Genomic DNA, 13,240 nt, shown 5'->3' on the forward strand with positions numbered 1-13,240 from the left:
CTATGTACAGTGCATACATAAATACATGCACATCTGTACATATATTTTCTGTCGGTGGGTACGAGGGTGGGTGGTAAATGCGTCATCGACCATTTGTTACACGTCATTTTGGATGCGAACAAATTTTCAATGTCAATTGCGAGACGAGCCAAGGCGACAATTCAGTCTCCCTCTCCCCTTTGCTTTGTGGCGTTCTCCCCCCGCGCCAGTTGAGTTGTAACCGTTTTGATATGTGCTAAAAAGCTCACTTCAAATGTTTATCAAGGTCAAGTTCAGGCAGCAAGGGCGGCAGCGCAAAACGGAGGGGGAAAAGGAAGTGTTTTATTGTTTGTTGAGGTAGCGGCGGCAAAATGAGTGATAAAAGGGGTATTCCAATGGAACAACAACAACAAGAAAAGCACTGAGGGAAGTGCAAAAGATGTGAAACAATGAGTGAAATGAGAGCACTTTTTGTTGCTGCCTTGTGACACAATTTTTGAGAGCTTTGAATGCGGTGCGGAAGGGGGGAATGCATGAACGGTAAGGGGCAGAGCTTAGTATCGGCATTTACTGTGGCTTCAAACGGCATTGAAATTGAGTGGAGTGGTGAGCAGAGCAGCGCAATTATGAGTCTTCTCTCTCCCGGCAGCTGGCTGCAGTAGGTGCGAGGGAGTTGGGGCGATCTTCACTCTCCGAAGGTGCGCTGGGAGTGTATTTTTGTTGTTGCATTAAGATGTGTGGCCTACACTGGGTCACAAAAGTTAGACTACGCAGGAGGCAGTGGGTAATAAATGGAACCCTAAACTTATGAATCAAACTTTGAATGTAAATTCAACATAAATATGCAAATAAAAATTGAATTCTTGTCACTATCATTTTAGGAGTCAGTGTAACAGCTAAAAATGCATTCCTACACGCACAATTCTGAAGTCAAAAAAACAATTTTAAAGAATTTCCTAAACGTTTCCCCACAAACCACACACCCGTCAATAAATTCTTTCAATTAACTGTCCAACAGCTCAATAGATTCAACAGATTTCCAATGCGAAACAATTACCAAAAATCGATTTACCGAATGAAAAGAACAAAGAATTACATGCAGGACCATTATGCAGCAGAAAGAAGAGTTGGGACAATGGACAATGGAGAACAAACCAAGGACCAGCTGTGCCATTTAACAGAAATATCCCCGGAGAGACTAAGCCCAAGGAGAGAACTCGGCTAATTAGTTATATTTTGTGGCATTTTGCCGTTCGAATGTGTGGGGACTAATGAAAGTGCATGGCCAAGGGCACCCCCCAGAGAACCAACTAAAAGGAGAAAAAGAATTAATTTGAAATTCCATTTCGTAGATTTAATTGAGTTGAAATCAAATTAAAAGCAATTTATTTTCCAACCCTCTTTTGCGAATTTTTTCTCATCTTTCTTTTTTTCTATGTGGATTCCCTTTCTCCAACCCCACCCCCCACCCACTCTTCCACTACCCGAACATGCACACGCACTATTCTGCACCCCCATCCCTGCCCCCTAACTCTCTCTCTCTCTCTCTCTCTCTCTCTCTCTCCTCTTCTTTCTTTCTTTCGTTTTGCTGTTTCTCTGTTTTGCCATCCGCATTTCTGGTATTTTCTAAAAGTGCGTGCCAGCAGCAGCCTCTGCTCTGCACTCAGCCCATGCGAGTGCGACAGGGAGAGCAACACATAGATAGAATAAGACAGAGCGGAGCGGGGGTAGCGGTAAATACAAAACAAAAAAAATTCAGACTCGTTTTGGGGTTGCAAAAATTTCAAACGGCTGCAACGGCAAGGAAAATCGATAAAAATGTACCGGCCCGTCGACGCCGCTGGCTGTGCAAAAAGCAAAAATTCATTCGACCAAGCGACCCCGCAGGCCACTGCCTGGCCATGGGGAATATATATATTCTGGTACATCCTATATACTGGTACTGATATTGCTCACTGCTTTGGTTAATCCACACGTAGCCGGTCGGTCGTTCTCTCTTTCTAACACTATCGCTGTCCCTGTTGCGGCACTGCCCGCTGCATTTGGTTGGTCGGTCGGTGATATTGCATTAATTTTTAATTTGTCGCGTGAAATCCGTAAAATGATTTATGCATTTCTGCATTTGTCCTGTCCCTCTGCACAGCACATCAGAGAACAGCACGAATCACAAATTAAAAAGCCATTTCACTTGCATATTCAACAGCAAAACAACAGCAGGGGCAGGGGAGGCATTGGAGGGGGGTCCAAAACTTTTTGCATCGACTGTGTGTGTGTGTGGATAACAAGAAATGCAAATAATGCGCTCCAGTTGACAAGAGTCCAGAGATACAGAGTGAGAGTGAGAGAGAGGAGCACTCCAAATTGCATTTGATGGAGTTACAGATTTTTGCTCCCTGTTTTGTTTTACATTATGCTCCTCTTTTTTCACTCTCTCTTTGATTCCTATTTCACTTTTCCCTCTTCTATCTGAAACTGTGTGGCCATTAAACTGCATTAAACGTAAATAAGATTTTCTAATGGTTAGACATTTGGGATACCCCGTGAAGCATTTTGATCGATGCACATTTTGGTTTCCTAAGAAGATTTCAATGAAGTTATCTCGGAGTTTATAGAATTTGGCATCCAAAACTCCATGGATGCCAAAACAATTAGTTTATGGATGTATGACATACATTTCACAAGTATTCAACACTTTTATGAACCAAAAACATTCAAAAATAGTTACAAAAAAATGTGCAAAACGTTGGAAAACCAATCCATGATATTTTACCAATTAATTTATGATTTTAGTACAAAACTTCCACGGGTATTTAATGCTTAATGGGCCATCCAATCAATGATATTTCCATAGAAATACAGAAGCTAGACTCAATTTGTACATAATTTTATGTACCAACAAAAGGCACAACTTTTATTCGAAATTCTGCGTACATTTTCGTGCATGATTTCACCATAATTGCAAATACCATTTGCCAAACTATTCAACAAATGAAAGGACTCCTCTTCAGCAAACTTCTTTTTTTTTTGGGTGGAAACCAAATTGAAAATAAAGTTCCAGAAACGAGGCGAAGGAGAGGTGCACGGTGCACAGTGCAGCATTTTTGTTTAATTTGGCAGCGAAATCCAGCATCCAGCAAAGTTACTCCGCAGTTGTTGATGCTGATGTTGCTGTGGCAATGGCAGTGTGGCAGCTGCAGTTGGGTTTGTTGGCGCAGTAAAAGTGGCTTTTGTACGTGCAATGACCTACCAACACATAAAAAATGCAAAAAGTGGCAAGGCAAGGCATGGCACGGCACGGCACGAATCGCGCGCTAAAATATGCAAAGGACCAGGAGTAGAATGATGTGACGCGAGGATGTTGTAGGGATGCCTGAATGCTTGGCCTGCCCTGCCCTGTCGGATGCCAGTGCCAAAGATGTTGCCAGCGCCCCAGAACCCCAAAGGCAAAAAGTTTCAGCTGCAGCCAGAGAGCGACTCAATTTGAGGCAAGGACAAACTTGGGGAGGTTTAGGGGCTACGCTCCCATCCTGGATTCCAACTTCAATAATAGTCAAGTGCAGTGAAGCGTTTTGCCAACTGCATCCCTTGCCTAGGATGGAAGAAAATCAAAGCCAAGTTTTTAGCCCCCAGCCGCCCAGAAATTTCTTCATTTTATTTGCACTCTTGCTTTGGTATTTTCCGCTGCTGCTCGCTCCTCTCTTCCCCTCCCTTCTGTTATTTTCTTACATTTTATTTTCTTTCTTATTTTTGACGCTTTGCTTGCAACATCTTTTGGCGTTAGCACGCATTTCGCTCGCTCTCTCTCTCTCTCTCTTTTGCTTTTTTCCGCTGAATTTTCACTTGCCACTTTCCACACACTGTGCAAAATGTACGAGTGTATGTGTGTGTGTGTGTGTGTGTGTGTGTGTATATAAACTTTGCATTTACCCTTGGCAAGGACTTTTGCGGAGGGGCAAAATGCTCAGAACGAGCGAAAGCAAAAAGTTTTATTTGCACAGTTTTCTTTTTCTTAAACTTTTGTTTCGAGAACCCCCCGCAGCAGCAGCAGCAGCAGCAGCAGCAGCAGCATAAACTGCTTGCTTGCAATTTGTTCAAACAAGTCTTCTCTATATACTATATATATATCCTTGTACATATGTATTATGCTCTTAACAACGCTGACGCTGAAATAGGGAAAAATCGTAGCATGCTTTTGAGCTCTCGCTTAGAAAATTTCCACCACTTTCCAACTCAACTAAAGTGACGGGCAGAATGGGGAAAATTTTGTATAATTAACAGCGACAAAGTAGCACAGCAGCAACATCACAGACTTTGGGAGGGCAACATCAGACGGCTATCTGCATCAGCATCAGCTGCTTATCAAAAGCCAACAATCGCCGAGGTGTGGGGCACGAAAGATGCCAAGAAAATTGCATTGGGGCAAGTGCATTTGCATGGGTCTAGGGTAAATGCCACACGGAACACGAACACGAACACTCCACACTTTACACTTTGTTTTTTAGGGTGCCAGGCACAGGCACCCTAACTTTTTTTCTGCCTCCTGGGGGCGGCATGGAAAATGCAAATATTTATACAAACTACTTGAGAGCCGCTCCAAGGAAAGAGCGGCGTCCATGCCTCACGCGTATTCCCCACACAAAAGTGCGTCAGCCTGGGTGGAGGATCAACAGTGAATATCAATTAAGTGCAACGCGCCTTTCACTGGAGTGCCGCAAGCGAAAAGAGTGCCAAAATTAGGCAGCGCTTCGAGTGCGACAAGCACTTGATGCACTTTTGATGTACACTTTCATGGAGGGCAGCGGAATGCAAGAAATTTGAATATTTTGGGGGCCAGAAAAGGCTGCAAGCTAATTAAGTTGAAGCCTTTTGAACAGCCCTAAAGGGGGTTTAAAGCCCAAAGAATTGTTTGCATTTGAATTTGAAGTGTTAAGGGGTGAGGCTAGGAAAATAAATCACTGCCCTTTGACACTTGTGAAGAGGAGTGCGAAAGGCAGCTTTGATGTACGGAAAGAATATTAATTTGCAGTCAAAAATTCATTCAGTAGTCAATTCAGTCATTGCCCTTCTTCTCCCTAGAAGATCTGCCTTTCTCTTTCTCTTTTCACAGTCTAAGTTTCGCCCAATCCAATCCTCACTGTATTCAAGAGTGAGTAAGGTTCTGTTGCTCTAAAAAAAAAATTATACATACAGAAAGCTAAAAGGAGTTCAGGGAGTTCAAGCCAAGGAAGCCATTGCAATGCGTTCCTTTCTTTCCTTTATCCACTTCTGGTGCTGCTGTTACTCCTTCTTCTGTCACTGCTTCCTTCACCTTCTGCTCTTCCCGTTCCCTACTTCACTTTTGTATTCCTCCAGCGCTACGCGCAATATGCGTAGCAGCAGTGCGTCAGCCGTGCGTCGGGTGGGGAGAGTGGGGAGAGTGGGTGCGAGATGGAGTGTCGTGTATTTGCACATGTTTCCGTGAGCTCTAGCTGCGCCACTGCTTTTGCTGTTTTTGCATATCCTTTATAGAGGTATATAAGCTGCATGCAGCAACAAATTCCAGTGCCCAATGCGTGATCGAAAATACAGCACCGGACTCAGTTAGCCCCAGACTTTAATTTTGCCTTTAGCTGGCCCCTACAGGGTATCAAATTGTCAACTCAGACGCAGACTTTCTTGCTTATGTTCTGCTGCTGCTGCTGCTGCTGCTGCTGCTGTTTGCGCGTGTTGAATTTTTGTTATGTTTCCACTTCTTATGCTGCTGCTGCGACTCCCACTCCCACTGCCTCTCTCGCTTTTTCTTCTACTTATTTTACTTTTGCATAAAAGAGTGCGTGAGCGCAGAGAGTGTTCATGTGTGTTTGTGTGCGCTTATTTATGCGTATTTGTTTGCATTGCTGATGATGTGCCAGCAGCAGCAGCAGCAGCAGAACGACAACAACAGCAACAATAGCAACTTTATGCGTATGCCGTGCGTGCTGGCTAACATTTCCGCATTTACCCCGACACTTCCCCCCCCAGCCATACCTCTTGATGTGGTGGGTGTGGCTGGGCGGCAGCGCCATTGCAATTAGAAAACTTGCAATGCAACTTTTTTCTCCATCTGTAATGCAATGCGCTAAATTGTTTGCTGCTGCTGCTGCTGCTGCTGCTGCTGCTGCATTGTGTGTGTCTGTTGTGTGTGTTAAGTGCAAAGTCCTGCTCGCAGTTCTGCTGCTGCCACAGCAAGGACTGCTCTGTGTACGTGCTGTGAAAGTTTTTTTCTCTCGTTTTAGCGCATTTCATGTTGCACGTTTGACGCATTGTTCGCTGATGCCGCCGCCGCTGCTGCTGCAAAGGCTGAGTCTGCAGAGGATTGAGTACCCTGTACACCAGTTGGGGTATGCTGCACACATAGAGGAGTTTTTAGAGGCAATAAAGAAATGTTTCCCTGCAACTATTTTCCAACTAGAGCTACCAAAAAAGACTAATTTTATAACCCGCTTTTTCCTTGCCAAATCCAATTATCATTGAGGTATCCTTTAGCCGTTACATCCACTATTTGTTTGTTCTCTTTTTATTTTTTTGTTAACATTTCTTAAATTTTTGTTTCGTTGCTGCTTTCTTTTATTCCTTCTTGAGTGCAAACCACCCCCACACGAGTCCACCAGCAGCTAAGGGATGTTTATGCAGGACCAGCACCAGCAGCAGGACCTCTGCTACGCGGAATGACTTGACTTTTGGACAGAGATATAGAGAGAGAGAAAGAGAGAGAGAGAGAGAGATCTGCTGCTCGCTGACGCATACAACTTTTTACTTGTAGTTTTAAGACAGCAAAGAAAAAGAACAAAAAAAGGAAACAAGAAAACCTGAAATTAAATTGATTTTTTTTGCACAGCTTTCTACATCCTATGGCTGAGAGTACAGATCCACAGGATCCTCCCCTCCATGCAGCAGCGCGCAACTCTTTCAACAAGAACAACAATTTATTGTTTCAATTATATTTTTCAATTTGCGCCGACAAACAAAAAAGTCCAATGCAAAAAAGGCTCTCAGCTATAAATAAAATAAATAGCAAACGAACTGAAATTTGTTTTCCCCCTCCTGCCCTGCCGGCCCCTGCTGCCGTCAGGTTTATGCGCGAAATGGAAATTTTACGGAGGAACCCCGGAAAAAGTTATTGAATGTAAACATGATGTACAAGAAAAAACACAAAAATTGTCTCAAATCATATTTAAAGAAAATTAAATTGAATTTACGGCACGGCACGGGTTCCACGTTGTTGTTCTTATTTTTTTGCTCTTTGCTGGGGGGTTCTGTGTGTGTGGTGGGGTGTGGCTGGAGCAAACAGAATGATAAGCAAAAATAATCAAAAATCGATTTGGAAAGTGCGTCTCCATCTCTCTATATAATTTGTATCTCTCCCGTTTTGTTTTCGTCGTGTGTAACAAACAATATGCCAGAATATTTTCCATTTCATGTTTGTTTTTCCCTGTTGCTGTGAAAATGCAATCAAATTTGTTGCTGTGATAGGCAGAGGCAACTTTCACTGCCAGAAAGCATTGGCAAATTGTACTTTTCTTTATATTTTCCGACTCAAACGGATTTTGGGAGCAAAAAGGGGCTAAACTCGGGCTACAGGAAGCGCAAAAGTGCAGAGGAAATGGAAAATCTAAAGGCAATATTTCTGCGGGCAGTGGGGGGTTCGTTCCAACAATAGATCCAACAATTTAAATCGAATTAGGAGTGAAGAACATTTGTTTGTAATACAAACTCTAACTGGAGCATATCAATCCTACAAATTATAAACTCCACAAATATATTAAACCAAAACAATCAATCATTTGGCTGGCCCAACTTTCAGTCTGGTGCCCCCGTTTTGGCCTGCAGCGCAGAAGGCCTTCAGCAATTAGTTTCTAAGTTTTGTAACCTGCTGACCCTCTGCTGTTCTATGTACTTTCAGCTGGCTACATTTAACCCCTCGAAAAAGTGGACTAAATGACAACCGTTTCCTCCATCCAACTCCCGGGAGCTCCCGCTCCCTCCATCTCATTTTTCCTTGTGCGAGAGTTTTACTTGGGGTGCGAATTCACTTAGTTCGGGGCGTAGTGCAGGAATATGCATATAACCTGTTAAAAGGGTCCGACAGAGAGGAGTCGGTCAAGCTGAAAAATTGTGTGCTGCAATTGCACCTTGCCACGCATGCAACCCGAGGGTGCAACAGAGGCAGACGCCGCTAGGTCTTAACCCCTTTTTTTCTGGTGCCATGCATCGCTGGATCTGTGTATAAATAGAGTGAAAAATAATAAAACCCAGAGTGTTCCATGGGGTTCTAGGGTTTCACAGAATGTCTATATGTACATACATGATACATACATATGTACATATTTATGTACGTATCCTTGATCTATTTGAGTTCTGTCTATCATTCTGAAGTGTAAAACCCTTTGTTGTTGTTGCTGTGGCAATTACGTGGCTCTGCTTGGGCTCTCTTGTTGTTTGTTTATTAATAAACAATAGCAACAACAAATTGCTTAATTGCTGCGATTGCACCTGGACACGCCCTTACCCTTACGCTGCTCCTCCTTCACCCTTGACGCGCTTCAACAGCCTGTGGCATCATTAGGTGAAGGATTTTTGTGTCTCATTAAAAAGAAAGTAGAGAAAAGAGATTTTAGCAGTCATTATTGAAAGCAGTGGAATCCTAAAGGGGGAGAGATATAATTTCTCAATGGTCTGCCAAACCCTCCATTAGCTGCCAGCAAAGTGTAGATTTTCCAACTAACTTTCGCCTCCCTGCACTGCGGCACTTTTGTTCTCTAACTATTAACAAGGACTCCCCCCCCCCCATGCCGCCTGCGTTACTTCTTGATGCTTTGAAGGAGACCTTTTCCTTGGCCTTCCACCTGGCACCTGGCATGCAAAGTACCAGCAAGTATACGCAGCGTTGTCCCCCGTGCGTAATTACATAACATTAATTTGCATTCAACTTGAATGACATTTTCTTGGTGTTCTCCGCTTGGAGCTGCGCTCTGTCTGTGCAATCAATGCAAATGTTGCGCGCTGCTCTGTCTGAGCTTAACAAGGATGTGAACATTTATTTATTAAACATTTAACAACGCTTTATGATCAGCGCACAGTTTTATATAAATGTGGAGAAGAGCAGCAGCAACCATTCCATCATCATCCACATGGGCAGCAGCAGCTACAAATCAGTTCCACAAAGCATTCAATTGCGCAGACAACACAGATACAGATACAGATACAAATGCATACATAGAAACCAGCACACACACACACACATAAGTATTTTATTATTTAATTTATGCGCAGAGACAACAAAACAACAACAGCAAAATTGTGCTGGTAACGAAAAAAAAGAGACAAAAAGAAAAAGGCAAAAAAAAAAAACTACCACAGCACATCACGGCCCGTCAGTGGCATAGATGAAAAGATACATTTGTATCATCGGCAAATCTAAACAATGGAAAACAACCAAAACATAACCAGAATGCCCATCGAGCAGCTCTAATATTTAGGTAGAAGCAGGAATGACTCAAAGGTGGAATATTAGAAAAAGATTAAAATATAATATAAAGAATAAAAAATCAACTTTCTGAATTAAATATTCCTAGGAATTGTTCAGTGTGAAAATTCTGCCAAATAAGTAAACTCCAAATGAATTGCAGGATTAAAAGCTTAAACAAATACTGGCCAAAAAACAAAACAAATATTCAATTAAAACTAATGGAAATTCGGATACAGAAAAAAGCAAGCCGAAGCCGCTTTTAATAGATGAAAAGTTGAGCTCAAAAAAGGAGATTAAATGCAGCGTAAATAAATATATATGCATATTTAATTCCCTGCATGGATTAAATGTGTTCAAATAATAAAATGCATTAATTAATAATTATAAATATTAACGGGGAGGCGGAATAAAATTGAATAAATACACAAAGGGCAATACATACGGTTTTGGCTTTGGGTTCCTGCAAATGAAAGAAAACAAGATAGAAAAATGAAAAATAAATTAATTATAAATGCAGATGCAGAAAATAATTAGCAATAATTACAAATGAAATAAATCTGTGCAGAACAGAGGGAGAGTCACTCAATGAAAAGGAGAGGGGAGTGAAAAATAAAATATGTATTGCAAATAAAATCATTTCATAAGCGTGAATGTAAAATGTTTTATATTATGTAAATGTGTATTTCAAGGAACGACTGTCAGGCGCTATCATGAAAAGCAAAAAAATAAACCCACTAATTGGCTGTCATGGCGGCGGCAATTTGCGAAGCCAAAACAAACAAACAGCAATGAGAATTCCATTAAAGGGCAAAGAGCACAAAACAATGTACAATTTATGATTTTGATGGTTCTTAAAGTTTTGATATAAATATTTGTTGGGCGCATGCAGAACCCAAGGCAAATCCAGACCAAGTCCTAAGCGGCTTAAAATAATATATAGAGAAATATATGGAAAACAAATCCTTGTTCATTCATCAATGCTAGTTGGATCTGATGTCTGCCCCATCCCTCCGTATAGAGAATTGTGTGCAATGTGCATGGAGTGGCATGCATGCATTCGGCTTAGGTTTCGGGTGTTAGAGCTGGCTTAGGAGCTCCAGAGGAACAGACGGGCGGCAATGGAAATCCGAACAGATGTGCCAGAGAGCGAGAGACAGAGAGTCAGAGAGACAGAGAGCTGCTGCAGATGTTCCATGGAGGAAATAAAACAACGGAAACTGAGAAATTCTCAATCGGATTCTGTGGCCAGGACAAAAGTTTTTGTATGCCACACAGAACCAGAGCAGAGCATTGAACTCGCATTTGAAATGCTCCGGATTCACAGGCAGAGGCAGAGGCAGAGCATGCCTGGCAGCTTCTTTTGGGACTTATCGAATGACAAACGCACATATTGAATGAATGATTGAAGGCCACGAAGGGAGCACAAAGCAGAAAGAGAGAATGATAAAAGAGAGAGAGATAGAAAAGAGGAGGAGTCAGTCGTGTGCCTGACCATAAGCGACAATTAACTGAAAGGACAAAACATTTTTGGTTCAACAATTGAGTGTGTATTTTTTGGCAAAAAGATAAACTGATAGAGAGAGAGAGACAGGCACTAAGAGAAAGGCAACGAAAGAGATAGCAAGAGGGTGGGTGGGGGTTGAAAGAGGAGTTGCTGCTTGCAACTGGATATCTGGATCGCTGGGAGCACACGACCATCGTCCAAGTATCATGTTGCACATGCACAACACATCCACAGCCACATGCACATGCACATGCTCATAACGAAGCTCATCAAGAGCATTATCATCATCCTGGGGGCTCAAGTATCGGGCCATGTGCATGTCCATGTCCATGTGCATGTGTGTGCATGCATTATCCTGTTTCTTTTTTCTTTTTTACTTTATTTTTTTCCCCTGTTGGAGCTGCCAACGTGCCAAAAAAAAAAAACACTGTGTGTGAGCGCTCTACCTATGGCACGGCATGGCAGTCCTTTAAGCGTGTCTGTGTGCTGGTATGGCATTCTCCCTTAAGAGTGTGTGTCACGAGGAGCGGACATGAAGAGTGCGGGAGCGGGGAGTACACCTTCAAGTAGGAGCATTGCACTCACTGTGGCCCAATGGCAGGACTAAGGCTACACGGATGCGATGTATTTGTGCATGGAAGCACTTTCATGCTCATATGCATACTCAGTGTACTTTTTCTCTTCTTTTTGTTTGTTGCCTGAAAACCTTTAAGTTGTTATGGCCAAGGGTGCACCCACGCCCACAGCCCGCCCATCCATCGTGCACGTTTTTAGTGACTTTCACAGTGGATTTGCCCTGAATGGAGTTGGTAGCGAAACGTGAATTGAAAAATAACATCAAGAAAATGAGTAAAGGGAGCCAAAGAGCAGCAAGAACAGACGTAAATGGAGCTAGAAAAGAAGCAACTGAGATCTGTAATAAGGGAAAAGCAGAAAAGTAGCATCCTTGGACATCCGACGTCGCACAAAGAGACAGGACAGGACACGACAGGATTGGATCTCCGCTACCAATGAAGTCAATCACTCAAACCCCTCGGACGCGGGACTACTCCACACCGAAATGGACTTTCGGGGTGGATTCCTTTCTGGCTTTTTTCCCCCACTTTTACTTCACTCTCTCAGACACTTTCAATATTTGCTTCTTGCTTTTTTCTTTTATTGGGAAAAACGAAAAAAAAAAGAGGGACGGGGGGGGGTGGGGGGGGGGGGGGGGGGGGGGGGGGGGGGGTGGGGGGGGGTGGGAACGTTATGGTAGGGAGAGCCAAACGCTTCACCACGAAATTCAAATAGCCAAGTTAATGACTTGCGCCGGAGGGCTTTTTCAGCTGATTTGTGAAAGTACAAAATATTACAAAAAGAGCGAAAGAGAGAAAACCAAAAAGTATAGCCAGAAGAGGAAGGAGAGAGCAGAGTTCATCTTAAATTACGAACAAGACGAAGGAACACAGCGATATGGTGGAAACGGCAGGGGTAGAGTATCGCAAAAATACCGCAGAACTTCATCCAGAAAGTGCATTGATCCGCATTCGATTCGTAAAAATACGAAATGAAATAATTCACGTACGAAATTTATCGCTATAGAGAGAGCGGACAGAGAGGAAGAACAGGACCAGAACGAAACGGCCTGGACGGACGGCACCAGCTGTGCGCTTAAACAGAGGGACAAAAGCCGCGGTGGCGCAAAAGGAGAAACGAAAAGAACATTGTCATTATAAAGTCCATGGACACATGCATAAATATATGAGAGTACATGAGTAATTTCAAACTACATACACTGCACAGCAGGGAACTTGAATGGTTTTCAATTTAAACTTTAAATCGGTGTAGAATGGTGAACTGCTAACCTACACAGTCATCCCTTTGCATCTTTAGCTAAATCACAGCCCAATTTGCACACTTTGGCACAAAACCCAAAATCATGTAGCATGGTGTATGACAGTAGCCGCTATGCTAGCTACGGGTGCCTGCGAAAGTGGAAGGAGAGCCGACAAACATCTGAAAGCTGGACAATGAAAACGCTGATAATGATGATGCGGATGGCGATGATAAAGCAAAGGAAGATATAAAATAAAGCGTCAATTGTCCAAGCAGCGCGCAAAAACGCGCGCGTCAGGAAGAGAAAGAAGCAGAGGCAGAGGAGAACAGTAGGAGAGAGAAGAAGAAGACGACACCAAATCGTCGCAGCCGCTGCTTGCTGCCTATCTCTGCGCGTAATCTTTGTGACGTGTATTGACATGTCAACTGTTGCTGTCGCTGTCGCCGTCGCCGTC

General features: G+C 43.0%; 1 protein-coding gene across 1 annotated transcript in view; it reads right to left on the bottom strand.

Moving 5' to 3' along the window:
• Nucleotides 1-13,240, bottom strand: part of LOC117579192 (DNA N6-methyl adenine demethylase) — a 92,627-nt gene that overhangs the window by 75,040 nt on the left and 4,347 nt on the right. Inside the window, 1 exon segment of the mRNA XM_034264960.1 lies at nt 9,909-9,926. Coding sequence (XP_034120851.1) covers nt 9,909-9,926 — 18 coding nt within the window.

Source organism: Drosophila guanche, unplaced genomic scaffold (genome assembly GCF_900245975.1).
Source record: "Drosophila guanche unplaced genomic scaffold, DGUA_6, whole genome shotgun sequence".
Classification (NCBI taxonomy): Eukaryota; Metazoa; Arthropoda; class Insecta; order Diptera; family Drosophilidae; genus Drosophila; species Drosophila guanche.